General features: G+C 36.8%; 1 protein-coding gene across 2 annotated transcripts in view; it reads right to left on the bottom strand.

The window, feature by feature from the left end:
• Window positions 1-15,806, bottom strand: part of FAM174A (family with sequence similarity 174 member A) — a 37,924-nt gene extending 22,118 nt beyond the window's left edge. Inside the window, exon 1 of one of the 2 annotated variants that reach the window (XM_059175557.1) lies at window positions 15,166-15,806. In XM_059175557.1, the coding sequence (XP_059031540.1) occupies window positions 15,166-15,590 (425 nt within the window). In that variant the 5' untranslated portion in view covers window positions 15,591-15,806. The remainder of the gene's footprint in view (window positions 1-15,165) is intronic. The other variant, XM_059175556.1, reaches the window with a different exon arrangement.
• Between the last annotated feature and the right edge of the window lie 851 nt (window positions 15,807-16,657).

Here is a 16,657-nt window from a genome sequence, read left to right as displayed (position 1 = left end):
GATTATTATGGCTTTTCCACTTTGACGTAAAACAGCAATGCTCTCAGGAGCTGTTGATCCCATGTTGAAGTTCTCAGGCTACTGTGCTTTTTTAAAATTCCTTTGGCTTGTTTTCATAACTATTCTTCGATCCTCTCTACTGGCCCATCAGCTATCAAGCTCTGTCACTATCATGACCCTGACTAAGTGCAGCACTGAAAAGAAGACTCTCCCAACGAGATATCCTGCCACGGTTCATCTCCAGTAAAATGTTCACTGCTAACACCCAAAACTTTGGAAAAAAAAAAAATCAAATGCATATTCATCTATGTTTAGAATACTACAATGTTGTTTTCTCTGATCGATCCCTTTTCTCATCCAGTTCCCCATAATTCAGTACATAACAATCAATCCTGTGTTTAGACTTGTCTTCTATTAGACAGCCATAGGTGAAATAAATGCTAAATAAGTATTATATAACTTAGCTAGGAAGTGTCCTGTAGGAGAGTGCAGAGCACATAACCCCGTTGTTTACTTCTCACCTTGGTCTTTTCATGGATTTCCTAGCATACTTTTCAGGTACTAAAGCTTAGGATATACAGCTTGATAATTCTTCTGACCTACACTTCTAAGAATTCAGCATGGAATTATTTCCCAACCACCTTTATTTATTATTATATTTTTTTATTTTTCAGATTTTACTTATTTATTTGACAGAGAGAAAGAGGGAGAGAGCACAAGCAGGGGTACAGGCAGGCAGAGGGAGAGGGAGGATCAGGCTCGGCAGGGAGCCTGATATGGGGCTCGGTCCCAGGACTCTGGGATCATGACCTGAGCCAAAGGAAGATGCGTAACCAACTGAGCCACCCAGGCACCCCTACCAACCAACTTTAAATTACTATTTACAAATCAGCATTTCCAATGTTCATTCTACCTCACCTCCTACTCTCTGATCAACCATTGCTCCCAGCAGATTTCTCTTACAATCTCCCCATATCCCAACCTTATCTCTAACCTTGTCAGACCTACCTCTACATATAAAACACTACATAGAGTATATGAAGAGGTATCCAAAAAATACAGCAAAACCCCCAAAATATATTACGAATGCAACTCTAGACATACAAAATTACTAATAATGTTAATTTTTACCTAGTAAGCGCATATGTCAGGCACTAAGCCAAGCAGCTTACAAGCATTACATGATACAATCCTCACAACAGTCTATAAAAACCTTCATTTTAACATAGAAAGGCAGGGCTTAGAAAAAAATTAAACTTGAAATAGTAAATGGTAGAGCTAGGATTCAACATAGACACTTGACTCCTAAGTCTGGGATCTTAAGCATTAAGCAAAACTGTCTTCCTAATGAATCAAAGTAATTTTAACTGAGGTCATGAAATCAGCTACCAAAACAGTCTTCTGATCCCCAATACAATGACCTTATATTACACCAAAATGAATAAATTATTTTAGTGAACTACATTTTCTGGTTCATTCTTTCATAGTAAAAAGCAATAACCTGGCAGCTATTTGCATTAACAAGTGCATTTATGTTCTGATTAACCATCTCTAAATTTTGATCACAGCAGCAGAATATGCTTTTTGTTTATCCAAAAGGAAACCTTATTCGGTTTTATCAGTATCATGATTTTGTTTAGAGAGCAACTGGGCCCAGCCCTAAGAGATACATAATGATCATAATAATTGGTGTAAACCAATCATGAAAATATAATTTTCCTTTTGCCAGTCATTGTCTAGGGCTGAGCAGAAAAAGCAGTTCACACAAATGAGACAAATGGCATGACTCTAGAGTGCGGTTTCTGGGAAAGATTTTTTTCCCTGATTAAAAAAAAAAAAGAACACAGGAAGAGAAGGCCTCTTTTCAGGCCCTCTTCTTCTTTTCTGTTTGAGACACTACTTTGTGGAAACAAACTTGTTAAAACCGAGATAGCCATCTTATAGAGGGAAAGGATGGAGAAAAAAACCCATAATTCTTGATAATCTTACAAAATCACTGAACCAACTCTTAGCCTGCCCATATTCATAAGTAAATAACAACAACAAATTATGTCCTATGTTAAAGTCACTTTTATTTATTTATTTATTTTTTAAAAGATTTTATTTATTTATTTGACAGAGAGAGATCACAAGTAGGCAGAGAGGCAGGCAGAGAGAGAGGAGGAAGCAGGCTCCCCGCCGAGCAGAGAGCCTGATGCGGGGACTCGATCCCGGGACACGAGATCATGACCTGAGCCGAAGGCAGCGGCCTAACCCACTGAGCCACCCAGGTGCCCCTAAAGTCACTTTTAATAGGAGATTGCATTACCTATAGGTAAAACCTTCCTTACTGACGAGGGCACTTAGCATTTTAGCTTCTCTGAGTTAGGTTGCCAAACTTTCACCACTCAAATATGTATTTGCTTCTAACTTTCTTCTTTTTAAGAATCTTCTAGGCAGGTTCTATTACCAATGCCCCCATTCTAAAGAATCACTTTTTTTTCTTTGCAGTTTTCAATAAAATAATACAGTGCCACAAAAAAAGTCCACTAAAACTTATCAGTTTCATTCTACACTTATTTTTTTCAGTAACCCAGTAGTCTCATCTCCATCTAGATCATAACCTTTTCATTTTTTTCTCTCCTCAGAGATTCAGCAGCCCAAATTAATGAACACAACTGTTTTTAAACTGGACTCTGAAGTCCTAGGTGTTTCAGTCAAAGTGTAGTTGGTCTCTACCACTAAAAAAGATAAGATTTCAACATTAGAACAATGCACAAGGCCTCCCAACACGGGACCTGTCATGTCCGCTAGCCCTAGCCTCTCGAAGAAAAATTACTTTGCCTACAAAGCTCTTCTGAATGGCTAACATCGGCTATGGTGTGTTCTACAGTGCAGAACCCCCTACTCTCAACCACAACTTGATTGCCTCTGATAGGCAATTTTTCTAAGGTTTATCCGTCTCTAGATTGGATTATGACGGATGATGTAGCCTAGTCTACAAAGATAAGCCAATTAGAATATATACCATAGGAAATCAATGTAGAAGAAAACACACACATAGGTGCAAACAAGAACATGAGACAATTTGAAGCTGTGATGGAGATTAGCTCATGAAGAGGCTGCAAGGCATACATAGTAAAGGAAATAACGGGTCACAGTAGCCCTAAATTACTAAATTACTTAACTTTTATTAAGAAAGTAAAAAGTAGAAGCCACTCCTCCTTACTTTCCAGCTCTTCATACAGTTTAGGCTCCTTTCTAGGCTAAACCAGTCAAGAGCCCTTGTACATTCTTTAGTCTCTTTTACCAAGCTCTGACAACTGTGGACGGCTTAGGCTGAAATGGTAAAATCCTAAAATCAAGGTCAGCTGAACTGCTGACAACCCAAGCCTGCAGCTGAATTTTCTAAAGGAGAAATAAACTTTTACTGCATTAAGCCACTGAGACTGAGATAGTTTATTGCCTCAGCATAATCTATATTGCCCTGATTAAAATATTCAGACTCTCACATCCATTCTAATGTCTATAAAATCATCTACCTCAGAGGTGAGAATAGAGTAACATGTTTTTAAAAAAATTTTATAAAAGTTCTGTATAAGCCCATATAAATTAAAGGTGTGTGTCTATTATGCCTAATAAAAAGAAAAAGTGTATACATAATAACATAAGGTTATAAATATTCAGAATGTAGTATGTTGCTAACATGAATTGACATTTACAGACTTGGGTAATAAAAGAAGGTTAAAACTATTACATTAACTGGAGGAATATAAGCCTACATGGAATAGTACACATGTACACATCTGTATGCAAATTAACTAGTACAAGAAGTTTATTTTTTACCTTTTCAATCTTTTGTCATATTACTGAGAAAATCAGTGAATAAGTAAAATTAAAATATCAACTAGAGACAAACCAAAGTATATTTTAATATTTTTTACTTTAGAAAAACAACACAATTTGGCTACAAAGAATAACATTATGTGCCAACAAAAATCTCCTAAGAAGATTCTGTATCTTCATGTTATTCTGAGAATTGCCAAGTCTCTGCCTAGTTTTTATTACAGGGGGAAAAAATTGTATTAAAGAAAATAACAGTAAAGATCTCTGAGAAATGACTAGGAAAACCCTAAATGATTTCTTAAGAAAATAACTTTAAGATTCCAAATTTATGACTGAAGTATTTTTCATGCTGTTTTATATCATACTGAGCAATGCAACTTATCAAGAAGTAACTTTTAACCCAATTTTAGCTTTTTATTTTATTTCTCATGCTTGAGAAAAGACAGAGCATAAATAATTTTAAAAATATAGATTTGAGAGTTTCTTTACCAAAAATAAAATTAAAGGCAAATGTTGTAATATAAAAGATATATACAAACATGGGCAATGGAGATCATGATAAAACAACTTAAACTTTGAAGAGGTATTCAAGATATTTAGCTATTTAACAACTAGATATTTAGTTATTTAACAACTGCAAGACATAAAAATCAACTAATCAAGACGGATACTGACTTTAACAACTAGCCCAACTATACTAGTGAAGTGCGCTGATATATACCATTTGAATATTAGTACTAAAGTTTCAAAATTCACATTTGTTGATTATTTCACTTTCAGGAAAACTCTGTAGTAACTAACCGGAGGAATCTCAATCAAGTTTCCCCTCTTTGTCCCAAATCCAGCCTTTTTAGTTACCAGCAAATGCATCTCCCAGTTACACTTACAATTCATCCTGATGACTGCAGTTATCTTAGATAACCATAATGCATATTATCTTGGGTAAATATATGCACTATATTTATGTATTTTAAACAGTCCCAGTTGATGTTTCTGGAGAACCACAGATCATGAGTCCACAGCTCTTCAAATATAGAAAGCACGTGAAGTAAATTAAAATAACTGGATTATTACAGAGTTGATGTTAATACCCATTGCACCAACTACCTCACATTTCTGATCTTCACTTCCATGCTTTGCTTTAGTTTTTCGATACATTGTTCCTATTTCCTTCAGCTATTTATTTAGGAAACATTTGAATCTCTATTTTAGAAAAAGGTCTAAGGAATAAATAGTGTACAGAGAGCAGACAAGTGAACCAACTATTACAGTTTACTGGAAATACTGCCATTATACTGGTGCTATGCTTGAATATTTGTGTACCTCCAAAATTCATGTTGAAACTGAACCCCCAAGGTGATCGTATTAGGAGGATGGGTCTTTGGGAGGTGATTAGGTCATGAAAGTGGAGTCCTCATAAATGGGATTAGTGCCCTTATAAAAGCAGCCCCAGAAAGTCCCCCTGCCTTTCCACCACATGTGGTTACAACTGGAAGGCACTGTTTATGAAGCAAAAAGTAAGCTGTCACCAGTCACCATATCTGTCAGTATCATGATGATGGACTTTCTGACCCAAGAACTGTGAGAAGAAATGTCTGTTGTTTATAAGCCATCTAGTCTGTGGTACTTTTGTTATAGCACCCTGAATGGACCAAGACAACAAAGTCTTCTGGGACCACAGAGGTTTTTTGATACAACTGATGTTTTATTTTCACCTTCAAAGACATCTAGGATTTGATAAATGCATGTAAACTCTGTTTGAAAATGCACTTCCATAAAAATATGGCATACTTGAGACTGGAACAAAATAAACATGGAAAATAATGGAAAAAAGTTAGACTGAGGAGGACCTTAAATGTTAGGCTACATAATATGAACTTCATCCCATCAGATGCCATAGAATAACACTTCCCAATAGAACTTTCTGTGATAATGGAAGTATGCTATACTATGCAGTCCAATATGGTAGACAGCCAGGAGACTCATGTGTTTATAGAGTTCTTAAAATGTTGCTAGTGCATCTAACAAGCTGAATTCAATTTTAATGTACTGGAGTTTTCAAAAGTTCCCATGTAGCTAGTTGACTACCATACTGTACAGCCATAAAGCACAAGTGTAAGCATGATCAGATTTACATTTCAGAAGGAAGACCAGCTGTTTAGTGAGGATGGTGGTTGAAAGGGAGACAGGCTTAGGGGTGAAGAAATAACTTAGGATGGTAACAGAGTAGCCAAATGATGTGATCCTAAAGGAATGTGGTATCAACAGAGCTAGCCAAGTGGTAACTGTGGTCAAGAGCTATTTAGAAAATGAAACTGTATTTTCATTTTCATTTCACATCCATTGAGTGGATGCAAAGAGTAAACAAAAGGGAGACTTGGGGTGGCTCAGGATTCCAGTACAAGAAACCATGTATATGGTGATACCATTTACCTTTACAGAACAGTGCAGGGAAAGTTTGGGGACAAAAATGATGGTTCATTTGAACTTTATGAGTTTGAATAGTATTTCCAGTAAAAGTTGGCTGGACATAAATGATGTAAACTAAGAAAGGAATCAATAGCTTAGAGGTGGTTATTAAAGAAGCGAATTTTGGATGGAACACTCAGAATACACGGCCAGTTAAACTGCAGAGTTAAGGAAAGCACCCAGAGAATACCCAAATATAGAAGAGGTGAAAGTCATTCTCTTCCACAAACATTTAATAAATATTTGTCTTCTAGAAACAGGGCAGGGGTTTTTAGGGACCAAAGATGAGTAAGATGCAGTTCTGTTCTCCAGGTCAGAGGTATAAAAAACGCTAGTAATAGGAAGAACGGTCTGTGGAGAAAGACGTTCATGGATAACATGGAGAATAAATACTGGAAGAGTTAAGAAAATCAGAAGCTGAAAGAAATGATAAAATATCAAATGCTACAGGAAAGATAAGAAAGTGTCCATTAAACTGATGTGATAAAGTTATTAATTATCTCCTGCTAGGGCACTTTCAGAATAGCAGAAGTGGAGGGCAGCCTGGGTGGCTCAGTCAGTTAAGTGTCTACCTTTGGCTCAGGTCATGACCCCAGGGTCCTGCAATCAAGCCCAGCACTGTTTCTTCCTTTCCCTTTGTTCCTATCCACACCACTCAAGCTCTCTCCCTCTCACTTTCTCTCTCAAATTAAAAATAAAACAAACAAACAAACAAACAAACAAAAAAAACCCCAAACTAGAATAGTATAAGTAGAAACCAGACTGCAGCAACCAGAGAAGCAAATGAAAGGATATCTCTGCAATGGAGGATATCTCTTCCCTCTCACCCATGTTATTCCTACCACATAGCATTTTTTTAGATTCCTTCTTTCCATGTCTTCTCAAGGACCTTCCTTTCTTTTAATTTCAATATTTCTTTTTTTTTTAATTGGCTCTTTTCCTACTACCAACATTTGAATATACTTCAATATTATATTCTTAAATGTACATCACCCCCCTCCTATTCAATACTTCTCCCTGACAACATAGCCAAAATTGTTAAGAGTGACTAAAACATATCCAAAGAGAAAAGGCCGACTGAAAAGCAGATTCAGTTACAGAGAGAGTTTTTAGATCATTCATGTTGATTAGGAATAAAGATTCCAGGCTTCTATACAAATTTAATAGTTTTTGCTGTATTAACTGACTGTCCAAATAGCCTTGTCCAGCCTCCCCCAGCTAGCTTAACTTCTTGCAACTGTATTCCTCAAAGTTCAATTTCTTATCACAAAAAGTAGTGATACTCTTCTACTAGATGTTAAGCTCCCTGAGGAAAAATACAACACCTTAGTTACCCTTTAAGTTCCCATACCCAGACTGTTATGTCACTCAAACTTATCTGGTACCCTGAACAGTTCATTAAGTGACATAATAGTCATGCAAACTTATCATGAAATAATTTGACTGAATTTAAAGGTAGCCAACATAGTAATTTCTCCAACCACTTCTTCATAGTCCATATTCAGCACATTACAAACATTCTCCCAACAACTGCACCATAAATGCAAATGATTTACTGATGTGACAAAACAAAAAACCCCTTAGCCCTTGGTTGTCCAAAGTAGACAGAGACAGGATAAATACTATCAAACACTAACCCCACATGGATATCAATCTATAAGTGTGGCATGACATGAAAAAGGTTGGGAAGGGTTGCCCTGGGCCCAATACCCCCAATAAATTAACCCTCTTACTTTTATCTCCTAAAACTGTATACCTGATGAACACTGCTTAAGTAGAGAAAGTCCTATTATCACATGTGGAAAAACAGAGTGGAGAGACAAACTTTAAAACCACTCCCTGAAGCCAAGATTACTCCAGGAGAAAAGAGACAAGACCAGTGGAAGAGATCAGAAAAGAGTAATGAAAGAAAAAAAAAAATAGTCATTATCGCTACTAAAATTCATTGAGCAGTTACTATGTGCCAAGAATTGTGCTAAGTACTTTGTATAGATTCTTGAAACAATCCTTTCTGATAAATCCTATCGTTTTCTCTATTTTACAAAACCTGGGCTGAACCTTAGATCTGCCATTTAATTCACATGAGGACATACAGCATGCATACTCTCATGTAAATCTACAATTAGAACTCAGGGAATCTGACTGCTCATCAGGCTACACTGAAATGGGATCAGGACAGCATAATGAAAAAGAGGTCAAGGCAGCAAAAATAACTCAAAAATTAAATGATAAGTAACAAATGCAGCCAAACTGTTCAGAATAATGACTCCTCGGGTAGAATAAAGAACACTTGGTAGTTTGAAGGTGATTAGTGACAACCAACTGAGGGTCAAATTGCAGTACACTTTTTTAACCCGTCATAGGAACTTATAAACTGCTGTATTAAAAAAAAAAAAAAAATATATATATATATATATATAGCAAGATGGATATGAATAATTTATATCCTTCCTTGAAACCTGGAGCAAAGGTGGATCAGGGAGGTAAACACCTCTTGTTTTTGGTAACTGTATTCTTTTCCTGCTTACATTCATATTCCTTTATTGGTAGTATCTGTACCACAATAAACACAGTCTGGTGAGTTAATAATTAGGATTGCAAGCATCTCTGCCAAGAGGTAAATGAAATTTATTTCTCCTTCCATGGAATTTAATTCCTGAACTGAGAGACAAAAAGACTGAAAACCACTGCACATCTATATAGTGGAAAGAAACTTCTGTTTTGGTTTCTTACCTCCTAAACTGCTGTAGTTCCTACCTACTACCAAAACCTAACTCTTCAGTTACTCTTTGACTTTTGGGGATTAAAAAATATCCCCCTTAGTTATCTAGGACTGTTTCATGTGTTTAACCAAAATAGTGAGTGATACAAGCAGTAACCTAACCCTTTAATATTAATTAGAAGGAAGCAGGAAAGGAAAAGTACACAGGAGATGGATGAGGGACGTTATTTCTTTTGAAAAACCTAGTAACTATTTTCCCTACCTAAATATTTATTTTCTCTGTCTGGTCAAACCTACTTCATTTACTAGATATCTAGGTACAAACACTGTGCTTAGTCCTGGGTAAAAAATAAGTAAATCGCCTCTGTCCTCACAGGGTTTCTATGCGTCTTCTCCAGCCACTTCATTTCACAATGATTCTGCTTATAGCACTGATGCATAATCACCTTGACATTTTGGCACTTCACCACAAAGCCACATAAGCATTTCATAATATTTTAAGAGTATGACTAAATGGTTAGGGAAGGTAAGTTGCATCTGTACAAAGAATATCAATTCTTTAAGAATGTATAGTTGTTAAATATATTTCCAAGCTCTGAGTCTCTATATAAAACATTGAATACATCTTACTTTGCTGAACAAATGATGGCAATCCAGGACAATTTATACTTGTTGAGAAAAATCCACTTTCCAAGGATGTATTAACACACAGAATATAAGTTCCAAGAAGGCAAAGATTTTTCTCATCTCGAGCACCGCTGGTTCTTACCACAGGGCCTACCCCTAGCACACTGAAATCGCTCAAGCGTATTTACTGAATAAATGGCAGTAAGTAAATACATAAATGTTAAGTAGTCAAAGTATTCCCTGTTTTTGCCTAAAGTGAATGATTTCTATTGATCTCTTATGATTTTATAAGTAGTGCTGAAACCATATGTCCTCTGGGAGTATAAGAAAATAAATTCTGTAATGGAGACTCTTGTTAAGCAACCAGATGGAAAAGATATCATTACCAATCCCACGTTCATAATTCAATAATGAATTGCTCCAGGAGGAACTGAGGTAGAAATATGTATGATCAGATTAATAGAAGTTGCTGTAAAATATCACTATTCCCTGACTGTGTCTAACAAATTAAGAAAACCTCTGACGGAAGAAAGGGAAGTAGGGGTTGAGACAGAACGCTAAATTATTTCAGGTAGGCAGAGATACACTATCAATAAATGCTAAGGTTAACTCACTTTTTAAAAATAATTTTTTTTAATGTTCACAAAAAGCATTGTTTTAAATAGAAAGGTACTGTGCATATAATATTCACTTGATTTTTGTCTGAAAATAAGCTAGTCATCCTTATGTGCAGTATCACTTTAAATTGGTGACTTTAAGTAATCACAGAAAGCAGTATAGTAAATAGGCATGTTAAAAAAATTCAGATAGGGCTGGATTTCAATGCAGTTCTGCCAAGGCCTATTTTGTTCACTCGGACTAATTATTTAACCTGTATTTCTTTACGTTTACAAGAATACTTGTAATACTTGAATACTTTACAAGAATAGTATTATTTGTTTTGAAGGTTTTTGGCAGGTATTAAAATGGAAAATGCCCATGAAGTACATGGCATTGTGTCTGGTACATAAATAACTAACACATGTTAGATAGCATGATGATAAGTAAAATTTCAAAAATAATGTTTCAGTTACAAAGCAAGGTTCTTTAAAAAAAAAAAACAACTAGTTAAGTGCTTTAGCTTATAGGTCTAGGAACCATTAAAATTAAATTAGTATTGGGTATTTGTCAACATTAAGTACAACATTAAGTATTAATAGGACCTGACTTTTTTTTTTACTTTTCCAGAGATACTGCACATTCTTTATTATCTATTTGATTGTGTGATTAGTGTCTCTCTGCTCCTCTAGTCTGTAAGTGCCATGGAGGCAGAAACATCTATTTCGCTCACGTTAGATCCCCGATGCCCAGTTCTGAGCAGCTGAATAAATACTTACTGCCTGAATGAAGGCTAGTGTACTAAATTTCATGCTCATCTCACTATATAAAATAGCTTCCCCCCTCCCCATTTTACATCAAGAGATATTAAACTAGAAAGGTTAAGTGACTTGCTAAAATCAGAGAGGAGAAAAGTGTCAGGACTGGAATCTAAATCTTGGTCTCCTAATACACCATACTGAATACAGCATTGAAAAGCATCACTGCCACAGCATGAAAAAATAACTAATTCCTTGTTTTTAAGGCAAGACCATTCTTGACAAAGTTATACCAAAATTGCTTTTAAAATAATCAAATACCTGCTAAAAAAAAAATAATAACCCTGTCATTTTTTTCTTGCTTTATTGATTTTACTGTGAGAAGAATTCTTACAGAGAGGAAAGAAATCTAAGTATTATTAATTGAGATCTTCATTCCTCTTTGTTCTATCAATAAGAAGCAATTACCATTAAATTTCCAAATCTTTACCACCTACCTATAACAATATTAAAACAAAGAATATTCATTCATTAGACAACTACTTATTCAGTGTCTGTCATATGTTGTACATAAGGTTCAACACTTGGGATATAGTACCGAATAAGACAGAGGAGTCTTTTCTCATAGAGACTATATATTTTAATCTTAGGAAGCCTACTCTTTTCCATATATATTTTTCAATTTCTACTGAGACAATCTAGGGTTTTTTGGAATATTTTCAGCCTCAAAATGAATTATTATTATCTCCAGTCACATATTCATTATAATTGAATTAGATTAAAACAAAACAACTTCTAAGTTTCATGGAGTTCAAGTATTTTACAAATAAAATATTCTCAGCGTTACCACCCAAGAGTTAGGGAAATTATTTTTGCCCATTCTTTCTCCTCAGCACAAATAAACTAATGCTGGTAAGCTGTTAGAAGTACTTTCAAAGTGGGGAGTCAAAATGGGAATTCACCAAAATAAATAGTTTTCATCCCATAATCTTGGAGGAAATGTATGAATTCTCCACACTGCCCAAACACTGTTAGCATCAATCAAGCCTGGAACATCAGGAAGCCACTCAGGTAGCTCCCTCAGCTCTTTTCTTGGTTGAATTCTTCAAATAGTAATGTCTTGGCTCTATGTCAGCTCTTCAGAAAGACAGTAACCACCTAAGCCACTTAAATAAAAACCTTATTGTAGATTTTCAACCCTAAATTTAATACTTGAACTAAATGTTCATATATCAGATAATGGTTCAGAATGAATAAATGAGTATATTAGATGCTGGTTAAACTGACTATGTGCATTTTTTCTTAGCCAAAGTTCAGAATTTGGCTATTAACATGCAATATGTTAGTGTGTCATCCAATGGAATCATACTGAAGACTGTACCCTTCCAAGATTTGCAGAAATAAAGACAGAAAATCAATGGCAATAAACATTTATATGTAAGCTTATAAACTAGGTAGAAGCAAAATGAAAAGAATCATCCCAAAAAAGTTATCATCAGATCCATAATCTATAAGTATAAGAAACATAATATTCAAAGAATTATGGACCTTTAGAGGAACTATAGATATAGCATTAAGTAACAGTGAAAAAATGATGTCTCCTTCAATTTTCTTCTAATCTTTGTATCAAGAAGAAAGTCTCATATCGTGGCTATGTCTTTAACACTTTATGAACATGTTCTCACTTCCCCTTTAACAGAGAGTGGACCTGGATTTGCTGGCTTTGTATCCAATAGTATCTAGCTTAGATAATACTCTTTACACCAGTGGTTCTCAAATGTTTTGGTCTTGGGATTCCTTTACACTCTTAAAAATTATTACAAACTCCAGAGAACTTATTTTATATGTGGATTACACATATCAATAGTTAATATATTAAACCTAAGAAACTTTATAATATTTATCATTTAACATAATAAATCCATTACATGGTAACATTACTTTTTACAAAAAATATACTTGTCAAAAAGACTGAAAAAAGGTGAATAATGGCACTGATAAAGACTTTCTCAAATTCCTTTAATATCTGGCTTAAACCAATAAAACTAGATAGAAGAAGGAAAACAGCCAGGTGTTCATATTTTTTCCTGCATTTGATCATTTGCAGTATGTTATTTGGTCGAAATATATAAAATCCAGGTTCACATACATATGAACCCCGGAAAGGGAGGAACACTTTAATAGTCTTCTCAAATACTAGTGTTTATTTTTTTTAATATTACACCAAAACTCCACAAGAGGTGAAAACTACTTCAACAGTACTCCCTCAGCTCTTTTCCTGGTTGAGTTCTACAAATAGTGGTGTCTTGGCTCTATGTCAGCTCTTCAGAAAGATAGTAACCATCTAAGTCACTTAAATAATAACCTTATTATGTAGATTTTCAACCCTATAATCTTATTATAGATTTCTTCCAAGTCAATCTTACTACATGAAATATTTAAATATAATTGATGTCATAAAACAATTTTACTTCAGTAATAAAAAATGTATCAAATGAAGGTGACTGATAACAGTAATAAATGTCATTAATTTGATTATATAACTCCTTCTCTGCTTTATATGGCATTAAGTAAAATAATAAGTGGCAATCAATCATCTACTTGTATTCATAACCTAGTACTTAAACAACATAATGACCTGGTCTACTTAATCCAAAGGCTGAGCGTATGTCAGACCTAGACTTCCTGTTAGGGGGGAAAAAAGACAGAAAAACATTCAAAAACATTGGAATTTATCATCATAGATATTAGACCTCGGGGCACCTGCATGGCTCAGTCATTAAGCATCTATCTGCCTTCAGCTCAGGTTATGATCTCAGGGTCCTGGGATCAAGCCCTGTGTCAGGCTCCCTGCTCAGCAGGGAAGCCTGCTGCTTCTACCTCTTCCTCTCCCCCTTGCTTGTGTTTCCTCTCTTGCTGTGTCTCTGTGTCAAATAAATAAATAAAGTCTTTAAAAAAAAAAAGATATCAGACAACATGGGACAACAGATAAATCACTTTATTCCTCTGAGTCATTTTCCTCACAGGTAAGGTGAAAGGTGTCATTTAAGTCATCATATATGTTCGAAATCTGAAATTTAAAGAATTCCATAATCAAGCATTCTGTAGTAAGAACAAGCTCAAAATGATTAATTTTGTAAATTTAAACTTTTGAATGACTTAGAACTATTATTTATAGATGAATTCATATTATAAAGCCTTTTTCGTAAGTGAAATATCAAATTTATCCATTTACAAATTCAAAATTTTGTATATTTGAAGTCATATATTTAGTTTTGTTAGGCATTAAATATTTGCTCCAATATTAAAATTGAGTATGTTCAACTTCTTTTACTGTATAGGTTTCCCATCTCATCATGCAATTGTTAACATTTTGCACTGAAGTACTTCGTGCCATGCAAAATGAGTGCTAAATGTTTCCGATTAATGGGGTACAGACATAGGCTGAACCACAGGAAGTTGTTACTTTTTCCAGGTCAAAAACAGTGGAATGTAGTAAACTTTATATATTATAATCTAATCACTTACATGGCAGATTAAAGACTAATATGAGAAAATGCTCATAAGGAATAACTTTTCCTATAAGTTTTATAAAATTTTATAAATTTTTTAAAATTTTTAATTTTATAAACTTAAATTTTTTAATTTTTAATTTTACAAGCTTTATAAAATATTCGCAAGGCCTTTCTGCAGTAATATTAATAAATAATACTAATTTTCTAATAAGTGAGAGGATTTTACAAAGAACTCTAGGTCTCACAGGTGCTACTAATAGGAATCCTATCCTTAGGAGGCTTGCATTCTGATAAGCAAAATGACAAAGTACACAACAATATATAGAATAGAAAGAGAAAAGTAGTAGAAGATGGCGTGGTCAATACAAGATTGCTTCGTCTTCAAGGAAAGTGTGCCCTCTGAGCCAGGTAAAGAGATTTGGAGGTGAGGTATAAATTTATAATTTATAAATGAAAGAAACTACTTGGTGGTTTAACTTCTTCCATTGGTACCACAGGCTTTTAAAGACAAATACCACAATCGCACTCAGGCGGGCATCCCTGATAATGCGGGCAAGCAAGTGCAACGCCAGGTCACAGAAATCTGCCTTGCTAGGTCACCAGGCAGCCCATCTCAGGTCTGCAGGGGAAGCTCACAGAGGCTCTGCCTCACCTGACTGTCCTGACGACGAAGTACACCAGCACGGCGCCGCTCACCACCATCAACACGGTCAGGGCCCGCTGGGTCATAGGCTTGTCGCCGGGGTTGGGGCTCACAGCAAGGCTCCCACCCACTGAGTCTTCTTCCCCCGCCTTCCCTCCGGAGTCGTCTGCTGAAAGCCCCGCCCGGGGACTACTGCCATTGCCGCCCTCAGCGCCCCGCGGCCCTGCGGCTTCTGCCGGAACGCGGCCGGGAGACTGGGCCGCGGTGGGGCCTGGGGGCAGGGGTGGCGGGGTCCGCTGCCCGCGGTCCGGAGCGGCCTCGGCCGCCTTCAGCAGCAAAGCCAAAGGCCCTCCCAATCCTGGCAGCAATAGCAGCAGCAGGAGGGCGAGGGCCAAGAGGTGGCTGAGACAGGAGCTGCAGTGCCGGACCTTCATCGTCCCCCCGACCGCCCTCTCACCACGCGGGAGCCGCCGGGCCCGCCGCCCTGGCTCCAGGAGGAACCATGGGCGCAGTGGAAAACGAAGAAGTGACCAAATCCTGAACTGAGGCCCGGCCCTGGCAGGTGGCAGGGGCAGCAGCAGCGACAGCGGCAGCGACAGCTGCCCGGACAACCGGAAGTTCGTACATCTCCGCGGCCGGTGATACTACGGACGCTTTAGGTTGCTAACAAGTAAGGGCTGGCGCGTTCAATGATGTCAGGCGCGTACTGTCTTCTGCGCACGCGCCCTGCCAGAAGGCGCTGATAAGCCCTGCGGTTTTGTCAGAAGTAGGAAAGTAAACAGAAGAAGGTGGTGTCAAGTGAACAGCCGCTCTCTTTAGGGAACCGTGAGAGAGCGGAAGTTCATAATTGAGTTCCTTGGGGCCAAGCTGCAGAAACACAGCTAAACCTTGGCTTTACCGCAGCTCAGGTACAAATTATGGACCTCTTTCTGCCTCTAAGACCCTGACCTGCCTTAGAGCATTTACTTTAGAAACTCGTGATTGTAAATTCATTCTCCGCCCTTCTGAGATAGAAATCCTTTCAAAAAGTTCACGTTGGTTTTACCGCCAAGGGTTGTCTTGGTAAAGGAACATCTTTTTGAAATGTGATCGAAGAAAACGGCCACCCTTCTCTCTCCCAGTCCGTGTGGAAGGGTAGAAGAGCCTAACCCAGGCTCGCACTCTGTGCCAAGCCGTAAAACTGCTTTCATAAAATTAGGCGGGAAAGTCAGCATTTCCTTTGGGAAAGGCCAATTAGTAAACAGGATCTACGATGCACCCTACCCCAGCTTTTAAAATCTCCAGGAGGTTCCGAGGGCTTGAGCTGGAACCGAGTTGTGGCCTCTCGATTGCCGTAATCTTGAATAAAACCTTCCTTATCTGATTAATTTTGACATCCATAACAAGGAGCTTTGGTTTGAGCAGATAACCAACAAACAAAAAACGCCTGACCAGACCTGAAGTTAACATTTTTTTTTAAGTTTTATTTATTTATTAGAGAGAGAGAGAGAGAGAGAGCATG

Source organism: Mustela lutreola, chromosome 5 (genome assembly GCF_030435805.1).
Source record: "Mustela lutreola isolate mMusLut2 chromosome 5, mMusLut2.pri, whole genome shotgun sequence".
Classification (NCBI taxonomy): Eukaryota; Metazoa; Chordata; class Mammalia; order Carnivora; family Mustelidae; genus Mustela; species Mustela lutreola.
Note: the sequence above shows the minus strand (reverse complement) of the source record. Positions and strands in the feature narration are given on the sequence as shown.